The sequence below is a fragment of the Sinocyclocheilus anshuiensis genome, unplaced genomic scaffold (assembly GCF_001515605.1).
Source record: "Sinocyclocheilus anshuiensis isolate Anshui unplaced genomic scaffold, SAMN03320099.WGS_v1.1 scaffold567, whole genome shotgun sequence".
NCBI lineage: Eukaryota > Metazoa > Chordata > Actinopteri > Cypriniformes > Cyprinidae > Sinocyclocheilus > Sinocyclocheilus anshuiensis.
Genome location: NW_015549600.1, coordinates 269,559 through 283,439, shown reverse-complemented (window position 1 = coordinate 283,439; position 13,881 = coordinate 269,559). Strand labels below are relative to the sequence as shown.

At 36.7% G+C, this 13,881-nt stretch overlaps 1 protein-coding gene across 1 annotated transcript in view; it reads right to left on the bottom strand.

The window, feature by feature from the left end:
- The window catches only part of ugcg (UDP-glucose ceramide glucosyltransferase), a 33,329-nt gene that overhangs the window by 18,286 nt on the left and 1,162 nt on the right, over positions 1-13,881 (bottom strand). Inside the window, exon 2 of the mRNA XM_016447314.1 lies at positions 6,023-6,164. Coding sequence (XP_016302800.1) covers positions 6,023-6,164 — 142 coding nt within the window. The remainder of the gene's footprint in view (positions 1-6,022; positions 6,165-13,881) is intronic.

Below are 13,881 nucleotides of genomic sequence, written 5' to 3'. Positions count from 1 at the left end.
GCACATTTTATGGAGGACTGTTTACTGATCCTGGGAGAGTAACGTTAGACTACAATGCCGGCAGTTCTGACTCACGTAAGTAAGTTTTCATTTAAACGATTTGCCACTGATGATTCAAACGCGAGTTTTGGGCAGTAGAGTAGCACTTGTTGTTTGTCATTTCTCCGATCACAAATGCAGACAGAGTTTTATGTTTACGCGGAGCGATGCAATGCAACGCAACGCGTAAAAAGACAGTATAAGTCATTATAATCAGTAATTATGTCCCCACTGGATGCAACAAATGCCTCGTTTGTAATGGGTTTTAATGTTGTCTCGTCGCTCCGGCCGGACACGGCATCAACAGTATGGTGAGGGGCGTAACATTTCCGTCTCACGCTTGAGGTATTCGGCCAATCACAATGCACTGGATAGCTGGCCAATCACAGCACACCTCGCTTTTCAGACAGATGAGCTTTGTAAAAATCGATGCATTTCAGAAAGGCGGGGCATAGAGGAGAAACAATAATGTACAGTATGTGGAAAATAATGTGTTTTTTGAACTTTAAACCGCATAAACACATTTCATTACACCAAATACACAAAATAATGTTATTTTTAGCAGCATCATATGACCCCTTTAGAAAAGGGAAGCTATTTGATGTCTCTGAAGATAAATTAAAGACACATTTACACTTTGATCTGATTAGGCCTGAATTAAAGAACTGGTAAAAATGTCCGCATAGAAAACTCATCCAATAATGTTGATGCACACTTGGCTTGTGTAGTCGAGAAGAGATATTTCACTTTACAAATAAATTGATATCCTAAAATCTACTTCAATAAATAATAAATAAAAATACAAAAAGCTTACATTTATAAGGCCAACATCCTACAAGATGAATTTTAATTGTAAACCTTGATACTGATAAGCCATTTTTTTCAAAACATGTTTTTCATGGCACAGCTATACTAAAAATGTAATAAATTAATGTTTAATATTTTTGTATTAATAAATTAGAATTAAAACAATCAAAACTAAAATCAATACAAAATTAATTTGGGCATTGCATTACAATGTACAGTGTGAAATACGGATATGAAGAATTTTAATCATTAGTTTTTATAAAGATTTACTTTAAGGTTGCGTTAGATTTTCTTCTGTCATCACCTAAATGAAAAAATAGGTGAAATGAGCATGCACAAACATCCAATATTGTGCAATATCAATAAATATCGTCTGATAATCGATATGGCACCAAAATATAATGCTACCCAATTCTACTTTGGCTAAAATAAGGGGAAAAGTTCCTAAAAGTTTCGAAGCTAAATCAATCATTGCGTGTCACTGAGAAACATACAGACTGTCTGGAACTCCAGGAACACAGAGAAGGAATAATTTACTGCAACATTAGTTGTCCAATCAGATCAAGGGGACTAGAACTAAAAGCTGAATGCAAAACATCTGATTGGTTGTGATTGTGTGGCGTCAGTAGTAGTTTCACGTGCAGTGCAGACAGCAAAATCGCTTGGTTTGGAAACTGGTTAAGATGAAATGATTTAAAAGAGAGATTTTCTAGATCTAGATGATTAGAACTGATTCCTTCACAGCAGAGGCTTTATAAAATAACCCTCCCCTCCTGTCGTTCACTTGAAAATTCACAAAGAATGCTCCTAAAGAGGGGAACCACTTCTCCAACTGCAAACCTACAAGGAGCAGCAGCTGGAGGAGGAATCAACATCTGTGCTGCTCAAACAGCTGTGTGATGGAAAATAGAGCAGAATGTCCCATCTGCTGCAGAGCTACACGTCTGAATGCACCCCGTCATCTCGATTCACACGTCATGCCTCGAATCCCACAGGAAGAGCAGCGGAGGTTTCTCCACCTCCATCCACACTAGAGTCTGCATTAAACTTTGATCGGTGGAATGAACTACAGAAACCTCAACCATCATTCGCTGGTGACTCACTGTGAAAGTCTACAGATTATTCTGTAGATCTCAGGAAACAATGAATCATCACTTAGGTTTCTGCATTTATTCATCTAAAAAATAACGCAGTTAAGTTGATTGACTGAAAAAGTAATGACTGGATTTATATTTATGTGTTATTGTGCAGGGGCGTTTTCTTTGAGGCGGACTGCAAAAAAAAAACAGTGGGTTTTTAGTTGTTGTTTTTTTTTATAGTTCAATTGCTACATTTTCAGTAAAGTACTACACTACCCATAATCCCAAAGTGTAATCCACCAATCAGAGAAGTCGCATTTTAAATGGAAATGAGAGAGCAGAATGAGAAGGGTCATGTGAGTTTTTGCAGACTAGCACAGGCAAGCTAGAGAGTGTTTAGCTAGTTAAGTTAGCTAGTTGCCTAGCAAACTACATTTTAACTGGGATAAAAATTCTGATATAAAAATGTTAAAAAGGCCCCAAAACTGACCCAGAAAATCCAAGTGCAAGGATTTATTGTAGTATTTATAGTACTGTTTTTAAATTTGTACTGCTTTAGATAAAACAATAAAAAAAAAAAAAAACTGCCTAGCATTTTTACTGTAATACAATAAAGGTCCAATATGAAAATATTAGTGCTGTCAAACGATTAATCGCACCCAAAATAAAAGTTTTTGTTTACATAATATATGTGTGTATACTGTGTATATTTATTATGTCTATATAAGTACACACACATACAGTATATATTTTGAAAATATTTACATGTATATATTTATATTACAGATAAATATATTTAATATATAAACAACATATTTTCTTGAATATATACATGTATGTGTTTGTATTTATATATACATAATAAATATACACAGTACACACACATATAACACACATATATTATGTAAACTAATACTTTTATTTTGGATGCGATTAATCACGATTAATCGTTTGACAGCACTACAAAATACGTTAAAAACTGACCCAGAAAACCAAGCTGATTAAGTTACATCATGTGCAATGTAGTTTTTAAATACTCGGTAAAGATTTGATTAATTTCAGTCAGAGTTGGTTTAGAATTTTTTTTCTTTATTTTTATTACTATTTTTTTAATGCATTGACAAAATGAATGAGAAAACATTCCCAGAACCAAGGCCACTGAAAAAGTAAAAAATATCGGACTGCCTTTAGATTAGATTCAGGTTCATACAAACAAATGCAGTGCAAGTCTAATATTATTACTAGCAATCAACTACAATATAATCAAAAAGATTAAGGGGACTGGACTTTCAGTTCAGGGTAGGTCATGGAATTGCATATTATACACCAGATCAATTTCATTTTTAATTTAGGAGCCCTGACAGATGGCTTACAACAGAGCACAATCATCCAACGGTAAATGGGTTATTTCGCAGAGCAGCCACACCTGGAAAAACTCCTCATTAGAAAAGCATGAGTGATTTGATCAAAAGCTTTGTGCTCAAGTCACGATGCAAAGAAACACTGTAATTAGATGGTGGCAGTGCTCAGCAACAAAGATAAGTATGTATTATCAGGGGACGCACCCTGCGTGTTTCCATCATGTTTACGGTAACCTCTTCACTACCGCTGAACACAGTTGCCACCTTTAGCAAATCCTGATGGGTGAACCTCATGAGGAACATATCTAGGTCTTATTTCCCCCCAAAAATTACTTTATTAATTAGCTTTAAAGAAAATTAAGCCTATTTAAAATGTACAATCTCTTTTCAATTTAAATCAGCTTATTAGAAGGATCATGTGACACCTAAGACTAGAGTATTGATGCTGAAAATTCAGATTTGATAACAGCAATAAATTACATTTACAATATATTCACATAGAAAACAGCTATTTTAAATTGTAATAATACTGTATTTTTGTTCAAACAAATGCAGCCTTGGTGAGCATAAGACACTTCTTTCCTAAACATTACACAATTGTACCGTCCGACCCTAAACTTTTGAACACTAAAAATTTGTCATATGATAAAAATGTCATTACAGAGATGAATACTTGTGGGGAAATAATCCTGAAATTATGGCAAAATGCTCAAATCCGGCTTTAGTTTCTTTATGCAAAATTTAAGATCTTATTTTTGCATAATTATGAGGTAAAACGTTTTGTATGTACCTCATCAAGGTACAGTTTTACCTTTCAAAATGCTCAGGCCCGAATATTTGGGATTGCTTTGGATACATACATTTCTCAGGAAAATTTGAACATCTATTCAAATAGCCGATAAGACTCTCCAGTCAGTGCCTTAAGAATGTCCTATCGGAATATCCTGTAAACCGAGAACATAAACTTTATTTACATAAAAGCAAAGCATCGGTACTTCTGGGAATTTCTGTTTCATCTTTGTATCATCATCTCCTGCTTTCTATGTTGGTGGCCTGCTATAATTCAGCCTCTGTGTTTTAAAACATCCCAGCAATGCTGTCTGACTCTAGCCACAAGCAAAAAAGAACTGCAGAGAACATAATTCGAGCCGCACATGATGCATAAATGACAGCAATGCGGGAAAACAGCAGCAGTGTGTAACAGATAAATGCCATCTCGCCTACCCAAGGATTATAGCATCTCCATCAACAGGGTCAGTGACCCACCAACACCTGGTTAAGTGACATACACCGGTATTGCGGTATTTTAAAAATTCATATCATAACAAAAATAAATTTTTCGGTATGAACCGGTATACCGCCCAGCACTACCTGGTGGGCTAACCACATTTTCCTTTCCATAAACATAAGAATTTAAACACATCTTCCACGACCACTTAGATGCGACACAGGAAGTCACAAATTTACCACCTAACAAGTACGCACATGTGCGGTTGCATAAGTTGTGAATTGGAGCACAGTTTTTCACCACATTGATGAAATATTTGCAACCTATAAAGTAGGGCAGTGCATTTTAGTCCAACTTATGAAAGAAATTTGATCTAATTCGACAGTATGTTTAGTCTTCAGGCTTTCTCTTTTAAGAGGCAATTAAGAGGCAGAATTAATTGCGACGGTCCTTAAAAGGTCAAAATGCCACACAAACCTGGCGAAAGAACACATCAGTGGTTTTGACAGGAAGTGTGCAAGAACAAATCTGAATTGGTAAATGCTAAAAAACAGAAATGGTATAAATATGAGCAATAACGTAGTATCATCCAGCTAAATCAAAAGTGTGGTCACGAAAGTCACGTTTTGACACAATCTCTTAAAGTGGCCCTTTTATGGGTAATGAAAGGTTCATATTTTGGTTTTGGGAGCCCCAACAACAGGTTGACATGCATGCAAGGTCAAAAAACACTTTCATTGTCTTATAATATGCATTCATTTTTACTTTACTTGCTCAACGACTACCAAACGATTCGCTCAACGATTCATTTTTCCAAACCCCTCCTTTGCGTGACGCTAATCTGCGGTGATTGGTCCGATTGGACCATGCCTGTAATGTCTGATAAAGCAGCATTTGTGAGCCAGTGCTGCTTTGTTTACAGCCGTTACCGGGGAAACAGCTATTTTTATCGCTCCAAAAGCGCACCTAGTGGCAAAGAATGAATTTGCATTTTCATTCAGACGCGAAAAGACCAAGAAGTGGGTGGCAATATGCTAATGTTTCATGTTGACGTCAACATGAAACGGCTTGGGATTTGTTTTAAAAACGACTCGTTTCAATGATTCAGAGTCGACTCTTTCTTTTGAGAGACAATAACTTTATACACGGTGCACTGTCAGATTTAAAACTTTGCAGGATGTTTTTATTCACTTGGAGTATGAGACTTAATGGCAATGTTTAACTTATAATTGTCTATTGTTAAAAAAAAAAAAAGCAATTCAATTTTAAATCTACACTTTGATTGCATGGAAGATAATAGCACACCTCTCCTCAAGCCGCACAATTTTAGGCATCATCTCTGTCCATAGCAAATACAGGTCTAGATGAGTTACGCCCTGAAGTTTTGTACTTAAGGGTTTTTCGAAAACACATAATAGCAAATGCTTATAATAATAACTTTCCTTTAACCAGCCACTTGAATCAGCAGCGCGAGCAACAGCAAGGTCAAAGAGTTTAGAGGATGGTACCTTGGGATAGTCCAGCTCAAAAAACGTCTCCAGATTGTTTATGAGATTGGGGTCCATACCCTTGAGGGGCTTCAGCAGCGATACACCAGCCAGTTTGCTGTACGGCACCTTTTCTGTGGTCTTCTTGTTGAGATGCAGACGGCTGAAAAGAGAGAGAAGGAATGTTTTTAGATTACATTATGCATTTCAATGGGGGTAACACATTACAAGTAACACGAGTTACATAATCAGATTACTTTACTTAACACATTACTTTGTAATTTACAAGAAAATTTCTGAGTAACTTTATAAACAAGTAATGCAAGTTACTTTGTTTTCCCATTTATTGACCAGCAATAATTAAATGTTAAATAACACAAATATACTTTTTTTTATCCCATTTTATTAATCAGTGTCTTTGCTGCTGACCTTCGATGATCCAATTAAACCATACGAATTAGCAAAAATTACTTTAGATTAACAATGTTTTTTTATTGCTGAAGAGAGAAAAATGAGCCCAGCCCAAATTAGAAAAAGTAACACGTAAGTAATGTAACGCAATGCAATTAGTTACTTTTTTAGAGAGTAATGCAATATTGTAATGCATTACTTTCATAAGTGCATTTAAAAAAATCTATCAAGTGTCCACGGTGTAAAACTTTGAGTGTATATTCATGCAAGCAGGATGTTATGTTGCTTTCTTTGTGCAGGATGGTGAATGTAACAAACGTTTGTAGTCATGGGAAGAAGGAGGCGGGAACTGGCGAACATTTAAAACTTTAATAAAATAAACAAACACAAAACGAAAGTAAAGCGGCAGCCCCTCGCGGACGACTGCCGCACACAAAATAAAGACCAGGCCTGGTCCTCTCTCCTCCAACACTGTCGTCCCTCCTCCTTTTATCCTTCCGGAGCTGCTCCGTGGGACTCGAGACCGGTGAGTGGCGCAGGTGTCGCGCATTAGCATTTACTCCACCGGCCTCGCTCCGTTCCCACGGCTCTCGGCCCCGCCCCTCTCGTCACAGTGAATTTTAGGGAGGTTTTTTGAAATCCCGGTAAAGCTAATATGGCCTATTTTGGCAGTAGCAAACACTTCTAAAAAAAAAAAAAATCCTGTGCAATTATGATCAGAATTAATCTTTGAAATCATTTACAGAGAGAAACACTGTGATGCAGTTAAAAACATTAAAGTGAATTGCACTACAACAGGAACCTATGTTGCACACATTGAGTCAAATCCTGGTTACTCTATTTGCAAGCAACCTGCAGTAACCAAATGAAGGCTGCAGCATATAAGCATGCAGTGGGACGGTGTATTATTTCAAACAGTGATCAACTGTTTGTTTGCAGTTTGACTGGCAGCTGACCGGTCACCTATGTACCGCAACAAGGCAGGTGATCCAACTGGTTTAGTTTCCCAAGTTAACTGCAGTTTCAGTATTAAAGATTTTCAGCAGTTTCACACACTTATCATACTTTGATTAAAGAAGGAAGTCTCACAGTGCTCAAAGTCTATAGGGTCAGGTGGCCGTATTTTATTATATTTATTGTTCCTATAAGTCCACTGATATTATGTTACGAGAAGCTCTTTGGCTCAGTTTCAGGATATAAATCAAAGAACATTCCTGGATGTCACAAAACACTTTAAAAAACCTCTTATATTCAAACTATTTCTGAGAACTGTTCACGTTCATGTCTTGTTTTGATGGCAGAATGCTCAGGTAATGCAGAGTTAACCGTGTCAGTGTTTAAAGAGGCATTTTAAAATTGGAGCATTTTTGATCAGCAATTCCAGCACCTTCCTCTTCTCAGGAACTCCGCTTGTGCACTTCCTATCTGTTCCTGTCTGAAGGGTCTGGAGTCTTTCCTGACACACTTGCCAGCACTCTACAGAACAAGCGCAGAAGCTTCCAAGACAGCAATAGCCATTAAAAAGCTGGAAGAAAGATTCAGCTGTCTGAGCGGGTTTGATTCGGAGAGATAAGTTTGTCTATCTTGACTGCCAAAACATCACTGTTGCCACTTTCTTGTGAACGTCAAACAACATTTCAAGCTCCATCTAATGCAAAGACTGAGCTTTAAGAAAGAAGAAAAAAATGAGTTAAACTGCTATAAATTGTCATTTCTATTAGTGCATAATAAATCTATATATATTGGTCATATATTGTAAATATCAGCATCAACCGATTACTGTGCCAGACTAACTGATTAAAAGAAGTGTACATCACAGTTGTCTCAAAACATTTTAGACTACAAGCATAAAGATGTATTATACATAGATGTGTAAATTAAAGAGACCGATAATCGGTTTAACTGACATTTGTTAAAGCTAATCAAAATTGTCTTCTTGATCGGTTATCGGTTCATATGTTTGTAGGAATAAATGGCACCCGCTTTTTGGTAAAGTAACTTGCTTGATGTATTGTTTGCATACAACTAGCAATAATTTTTCTCAAGTGAGAAATGTATAGCGTTCTTAACTTTATGTTGCCTTTTCACTATCCCAGACAGATAACAATTATTTTATTTTCAACAAAGGGAAGTACAGGAGCTGTGTGAATATATGATCATATGCAAATGTAGAATTTTCAGATCCATTTTCCGCTTTGGTGCATTAAAATACTTGAACAATTGCTACTAGACTGCATGCGACTGCATAATGCATGACTAAAACATTATTTTTAAACTTTTTTTTTAAATGAACAGTTATGAATAATTATTTTATGATTATTACATAATTATTTATGGTATTTTGCCCTTAAAAACCTAATATGCTTTATTTAAAATGTATTGACAGTCATTTGTTTTGTGTGGATATATTCATACAGTTATTATTCATTAATTTTAACATGGTGAATAAGTGCAGGGTAATTGACCACCAATTTTTAAATTTACCATGTGACTGCCAAAAATCTGTAACAATCATATGCAAACGTAAATAGTAGAAAGAATGGTTTAAGTGTTATAGATTGCTCAAAACAAAGATGAAAATTCACAATTATTTTTATAATTACTTACTACTGTTGTTTTTATTATTATTATTATTATTTTCATAATATTTTTTTATATTCTATTCTATTAATATCTTTATTTTTATATTTTAAAAATACATGACAAAAAAAAAGAAATAAAACTGATTATAAATTTGTTCTGCATACCGGTTACCAAACCCTTAAACAATAATCAGTATCGATCATATACACACACGATTACATTAGCCACCTTACCTAAATGTTCATTACCCACAATGCCTGATTACATCCCACCCTCTTCTCTCTTTAATTTTCATCTTTTTACCATCAATAATACTAAAACTGACTAGCCCTTTTTTGATGACACACACAAAAAAAATCACATGTAATATATGTTTGTAAAGGAAAGGCCTTCAATTCATGCGTGTGTAATGTTTACTCAGCTCCGCACATGAGTCAGTGAGGGAATTTCTGAAAGCTCTGGGAGCAGCTCTTCATCAGTTCATGTGAGAGGTGTCCGGCTCTCTCACGCTCTGTTAAATATGGGGGGCAACACGGCCTCATCTCGCCGCCTCACACCATTAGCGCAATGGGAAGCAACGCCATTATTACCCAGTGCTCAAAACTTCTACTAAAGACCAAATACCTAAAATAGCAATTACTACATTTTAATGAACCATTTTAAATTAATTTCCCTTTGATTACTCATGGTACACGGATGGCCCAAGGTGGAAACACAACTTTAAAAACAAAGCATTATTTCCTAGATACAAAAAATGAGATTTGTATGTGGGAGGCACGTAATAAATGTCATATGCTAGTCCTCAGTATGCATCGGTTATACTTCTTCAGTTTGGTTTAATATTAGTGTTTGCAAAGTCATATAACCATTACTATTGCTCATACTCACATTTGAACAAATCTAAGTAAATAAGTAGATGGACCTACATTGTTTGTTCTGCAGATATGAAGGAAACTTTCAAACTCGTGCTGCTTGAGGAGAGGCAGGATCACCTGATGATCTCGCGTCACTGTATGAAACTATGAAATGTCTTTATGCCACAACATTTATATGTACATTTCATGACATTATAGCTGTACAAGTCTTGACAGATTTTGTGAAGAAAAAAAAACATGCATGATTAATATAAAAAGTATTTTTTATATATATTTTTGTATACATAAAATAACTAAAAAATATATATATATATATGATTTTTTTGTGGTCATGTTAGTTAAATCCTGCAATACTAGCAAGAACAAATCTAAACTACAAGCAGGAAAAAAAAATCTTGTTATCAAGACGTTTTTACATACTATTTTTATAGTAAACGATACAATGACAAAACAAATTCCAGAGATTTAAGGTGCAGGCACATTTCCCGCGTTTTGACTAATTTTTGTGGACAAAATCCAGGTATTTTAATAGGAGTCCACAATAATAGGTTAATTTGCATTAGGGCGAAAGATTTCCCCTTGCCAATTTCGTAAAAGATTTGTCTGTGCTTCATACATCACTACTGACAACAGACATTCTGCCTGCAAAATGCCATCCAAATGTTCTCTAACGTGGTCGTACCTCTACTTCAAAAAAGACTCATATCCGGCTGTTGTGAACCAATAAGTGAAAATCAGGTTAAAAAAACTTTGGTAAAACTCTCTGAACTACCAGTACTTTCCCTTTGTGGCAATCCTACATGAAGCCATGAAGACATGCGCAACTTCCCAACTTTATGCAAAGAGGAAAGGATTACATAAAGACATTTTACTAAACAGATCCTATCACACTGGGCCAAACGTCACATACCACAGGAGTAACACCTGAGCTGAGGAACAGGAAACACGGCAGGCGAGGAAGGACTCGGGCGAGGTTCCCACAGGACGGGCTTCACACCTGACTATTGAAACTAGGTGTACTCGGGACTCTAAGAAACTCTGTTACATCACCGAACCTGTATTTCTTCATCTTAACGTCTCTCCGACGCTGCCGTTGAAGAATTACCTAACCAGATAAACAATATAAAAAAACTTCATATAAAAGACTCCATTTAATTAACTTTAGGTGGATGTTTCAGGTGTGAAAAAAGGGTTGCAAATACGCTCCTCATGATTTTAAAAGCGTGACATATCATGAAAATCTGACTTTTTCTGTGCTATAACTGGGTCCCCGGTGCTTCTACCAAACCAGAAAATGTGAAAAAGAACAACCCAGTAAATTTGTTTTGTTAAGCCTTTCTCTGCAAGCTTGTGAAAACCGAGCCGCTCAGATTTCGCTCCCCCTGTGACGTAGAAAGGGGATCTTATTATAATATCACTGCCCCTTAATCTGCAAGTTTACACCCACTGCAGCGTCACTGTGATTTCCCAAGCGACAACGGTGTAACAGTTCTAATGCCATGGTGAAAGTAAAGCATGCTAACTGTTCTGTCTTTGGCTGCACTGACGAGCACAGAACACTGTTTAGAGTCCCAGCCTCAGAGAGGAGACGAGAGAGCGGTGGATTTATTGATTTATTTACTGTATATTACGCTACTGCCACACAGATCTAATATAAACATGCGATTTCGTTCCCAGCTGTTTATCTTCACAGACATAACCAACTGTTTTTATAACTCGTGTGTTTTTAACATAAACTTGTGTGTATTTGACAGTTTAAGCGCAATAAGACATGAAAGAGAACTTAAGTTTAGTACTCACATGCCATGTGACAGCCGCTTTCTGTGTTTGAAAGCCACGTTTATCAGTGGGTCAGTGCTCAAATGTTAGCGGGAAATGAACATTTTTAACATTACAGTACCGACTGGTATCACGGGCGGTGCTTTTGACAACACTATTAGATACGAGCTGTAAAGGCACAGTCCTACTCTGGAAAAGGGGGCGGGGAGCAGCAGACATGCATGAAAACAGTGTGTTTCTGCTTCCACTCAAAATAGGCATTTTTAAAATGATATAATAAATGATCTGTGGGGTATTTGGAGCTGAAACTTCACATACACATTCTGGGGACACCTGAGACTTAGGCTATATTACATATTGTAAAAAGGGGCATAATAGGTCTTCTTTAAAGTGATCCCTGTGTATTAAGACTTGTATGGCTTAATATAACGTAAATTATGTCTCTTCCTGAAATATGTAGTAGAAGACCCATTAAAGATTTATGTTATTTTAAAAATCACATCGTTTTATACATATTTTGGACTATGGGGGGCGCCATTATTCTGATGACGTAAAATGGTTTTCTCGAGGAAAATCTGCGCTGAGAAACTCCTCTAGCGGCCTGTGCGTCATGATTAGCGTCGGCATGTTTACAGGATAACATAGCGTTTCTCAGGCCGTTTGTAAGCTCTTTCAGTAGCTGTGGTCTACTAAAAGACTCAAAGGCATCAGGACTAAAGTGGAGTGAAAAAATAAGCAGGTCTTTAGGAAGTTTTATTCGTCCACCGGCATCTTCCCATTCTTTTCTCCTCTTCTTGTGAAGTCTTGCATTGCTTCTCTTGTTGCCCTTCGACTGAAAATTACAACCAAAAGTCACACAATGTGATATCATATCAGTATTTTATTTTCTGAGTTATGTATTCTGAGTTGTGTTGCGGTAAAAAGCCAAAGACTATAGAAATAAGCGCCAGTAGCTCACCGAGTGCAACCATTTGACGTAGAATGTACTGTGCACATAAAATAATGGCGCCCCCCATAGTCCAAAAACCATGTCGATTTTTTTATATAACATACATCTTTCATGGGGTTTCTACTATATATTTAAATAAGAGACATAATTTACGTTATATTAAGCTATACATGTCTTAATACCCGGGGATCCCTTTAAAATACCTTTGACTAAACATATGAAGGAAAATACTAATAACAGATCATTGTCCACTCACAAAAAGATATCATCAGGGCTTGAGGGGCAACATAACGCCGCTCAACAAGTGAACTACTATCTGTTACAAAGAAAGCAGTTGACCTCAGGGTACAACCTGATCATGAAATTCAGTGCTTTCATTCCTGTTTCACAACAGATCGATGTGAGTGACCTCACGGAGGTGGACAGCACCAGTAGCATGACCAGCCGCGTGCCGTTGTGTGGTCAAAGCCAGACCATAATGAAGCATGAAAAATAACGGACACCAATAAAAAAACTCGTCATGGTCATCTTTTCAGAGCAGAATCTATATAAAAAGTGGATTTCCAGTCAAATTTCTGCAATGGCTCTTCATTACCACATGCTCATTTATGAGTGCATGATGACTTAAAAACCTGCTAGGATGGTTGTGGTTCTAAGAACCGACTTGTTTTAAAAATAGATCTTAAAACCTGGAGCTTATTCAAAGGGAAAAGCAAAAGGCAACACAAAAGCTCATGAGCAGAGAGGAAATAAAAATATTACAGTATGTCATAAGCATTTCGTAACGCATGATAATGCGTATACAATGGGAGCTGACGTCTCGAGACTCGTTTGAGTGAGTCGTATGACCCGCGGTGACCTTCTCCCGAACCCTGGCCGTTTTTGCATTAGCGGGTGAATACGAACACATCATTTGGGAGTTTGCAAATGCCCAGAAACAATCCTGTAAGATGGACACGAACAAGAAGAGCCTCTAGGATCAGCCTAACTCAGATCAGAAGTCTGGTTTCAGAACGCCGTGTGTATTCTGTAGTATTCTGTAGAATCAGAGCGTGATAGAAGCCAAGACAACTCACATGACACATTGTTGCAGGTGGAGGAAACTCCTGACCCACAGTTCCCTAGTTAACAAAGTTCAGTTCATTATAGCCGGAGTATCATGATATACACTACCAGTCAGAAGATCACTCACACTTGACTGAATTTATCATATATAAATATATATATATATATATATATATATATATACACTGAACAAAATTATAAATGCAACACTTTTGTTT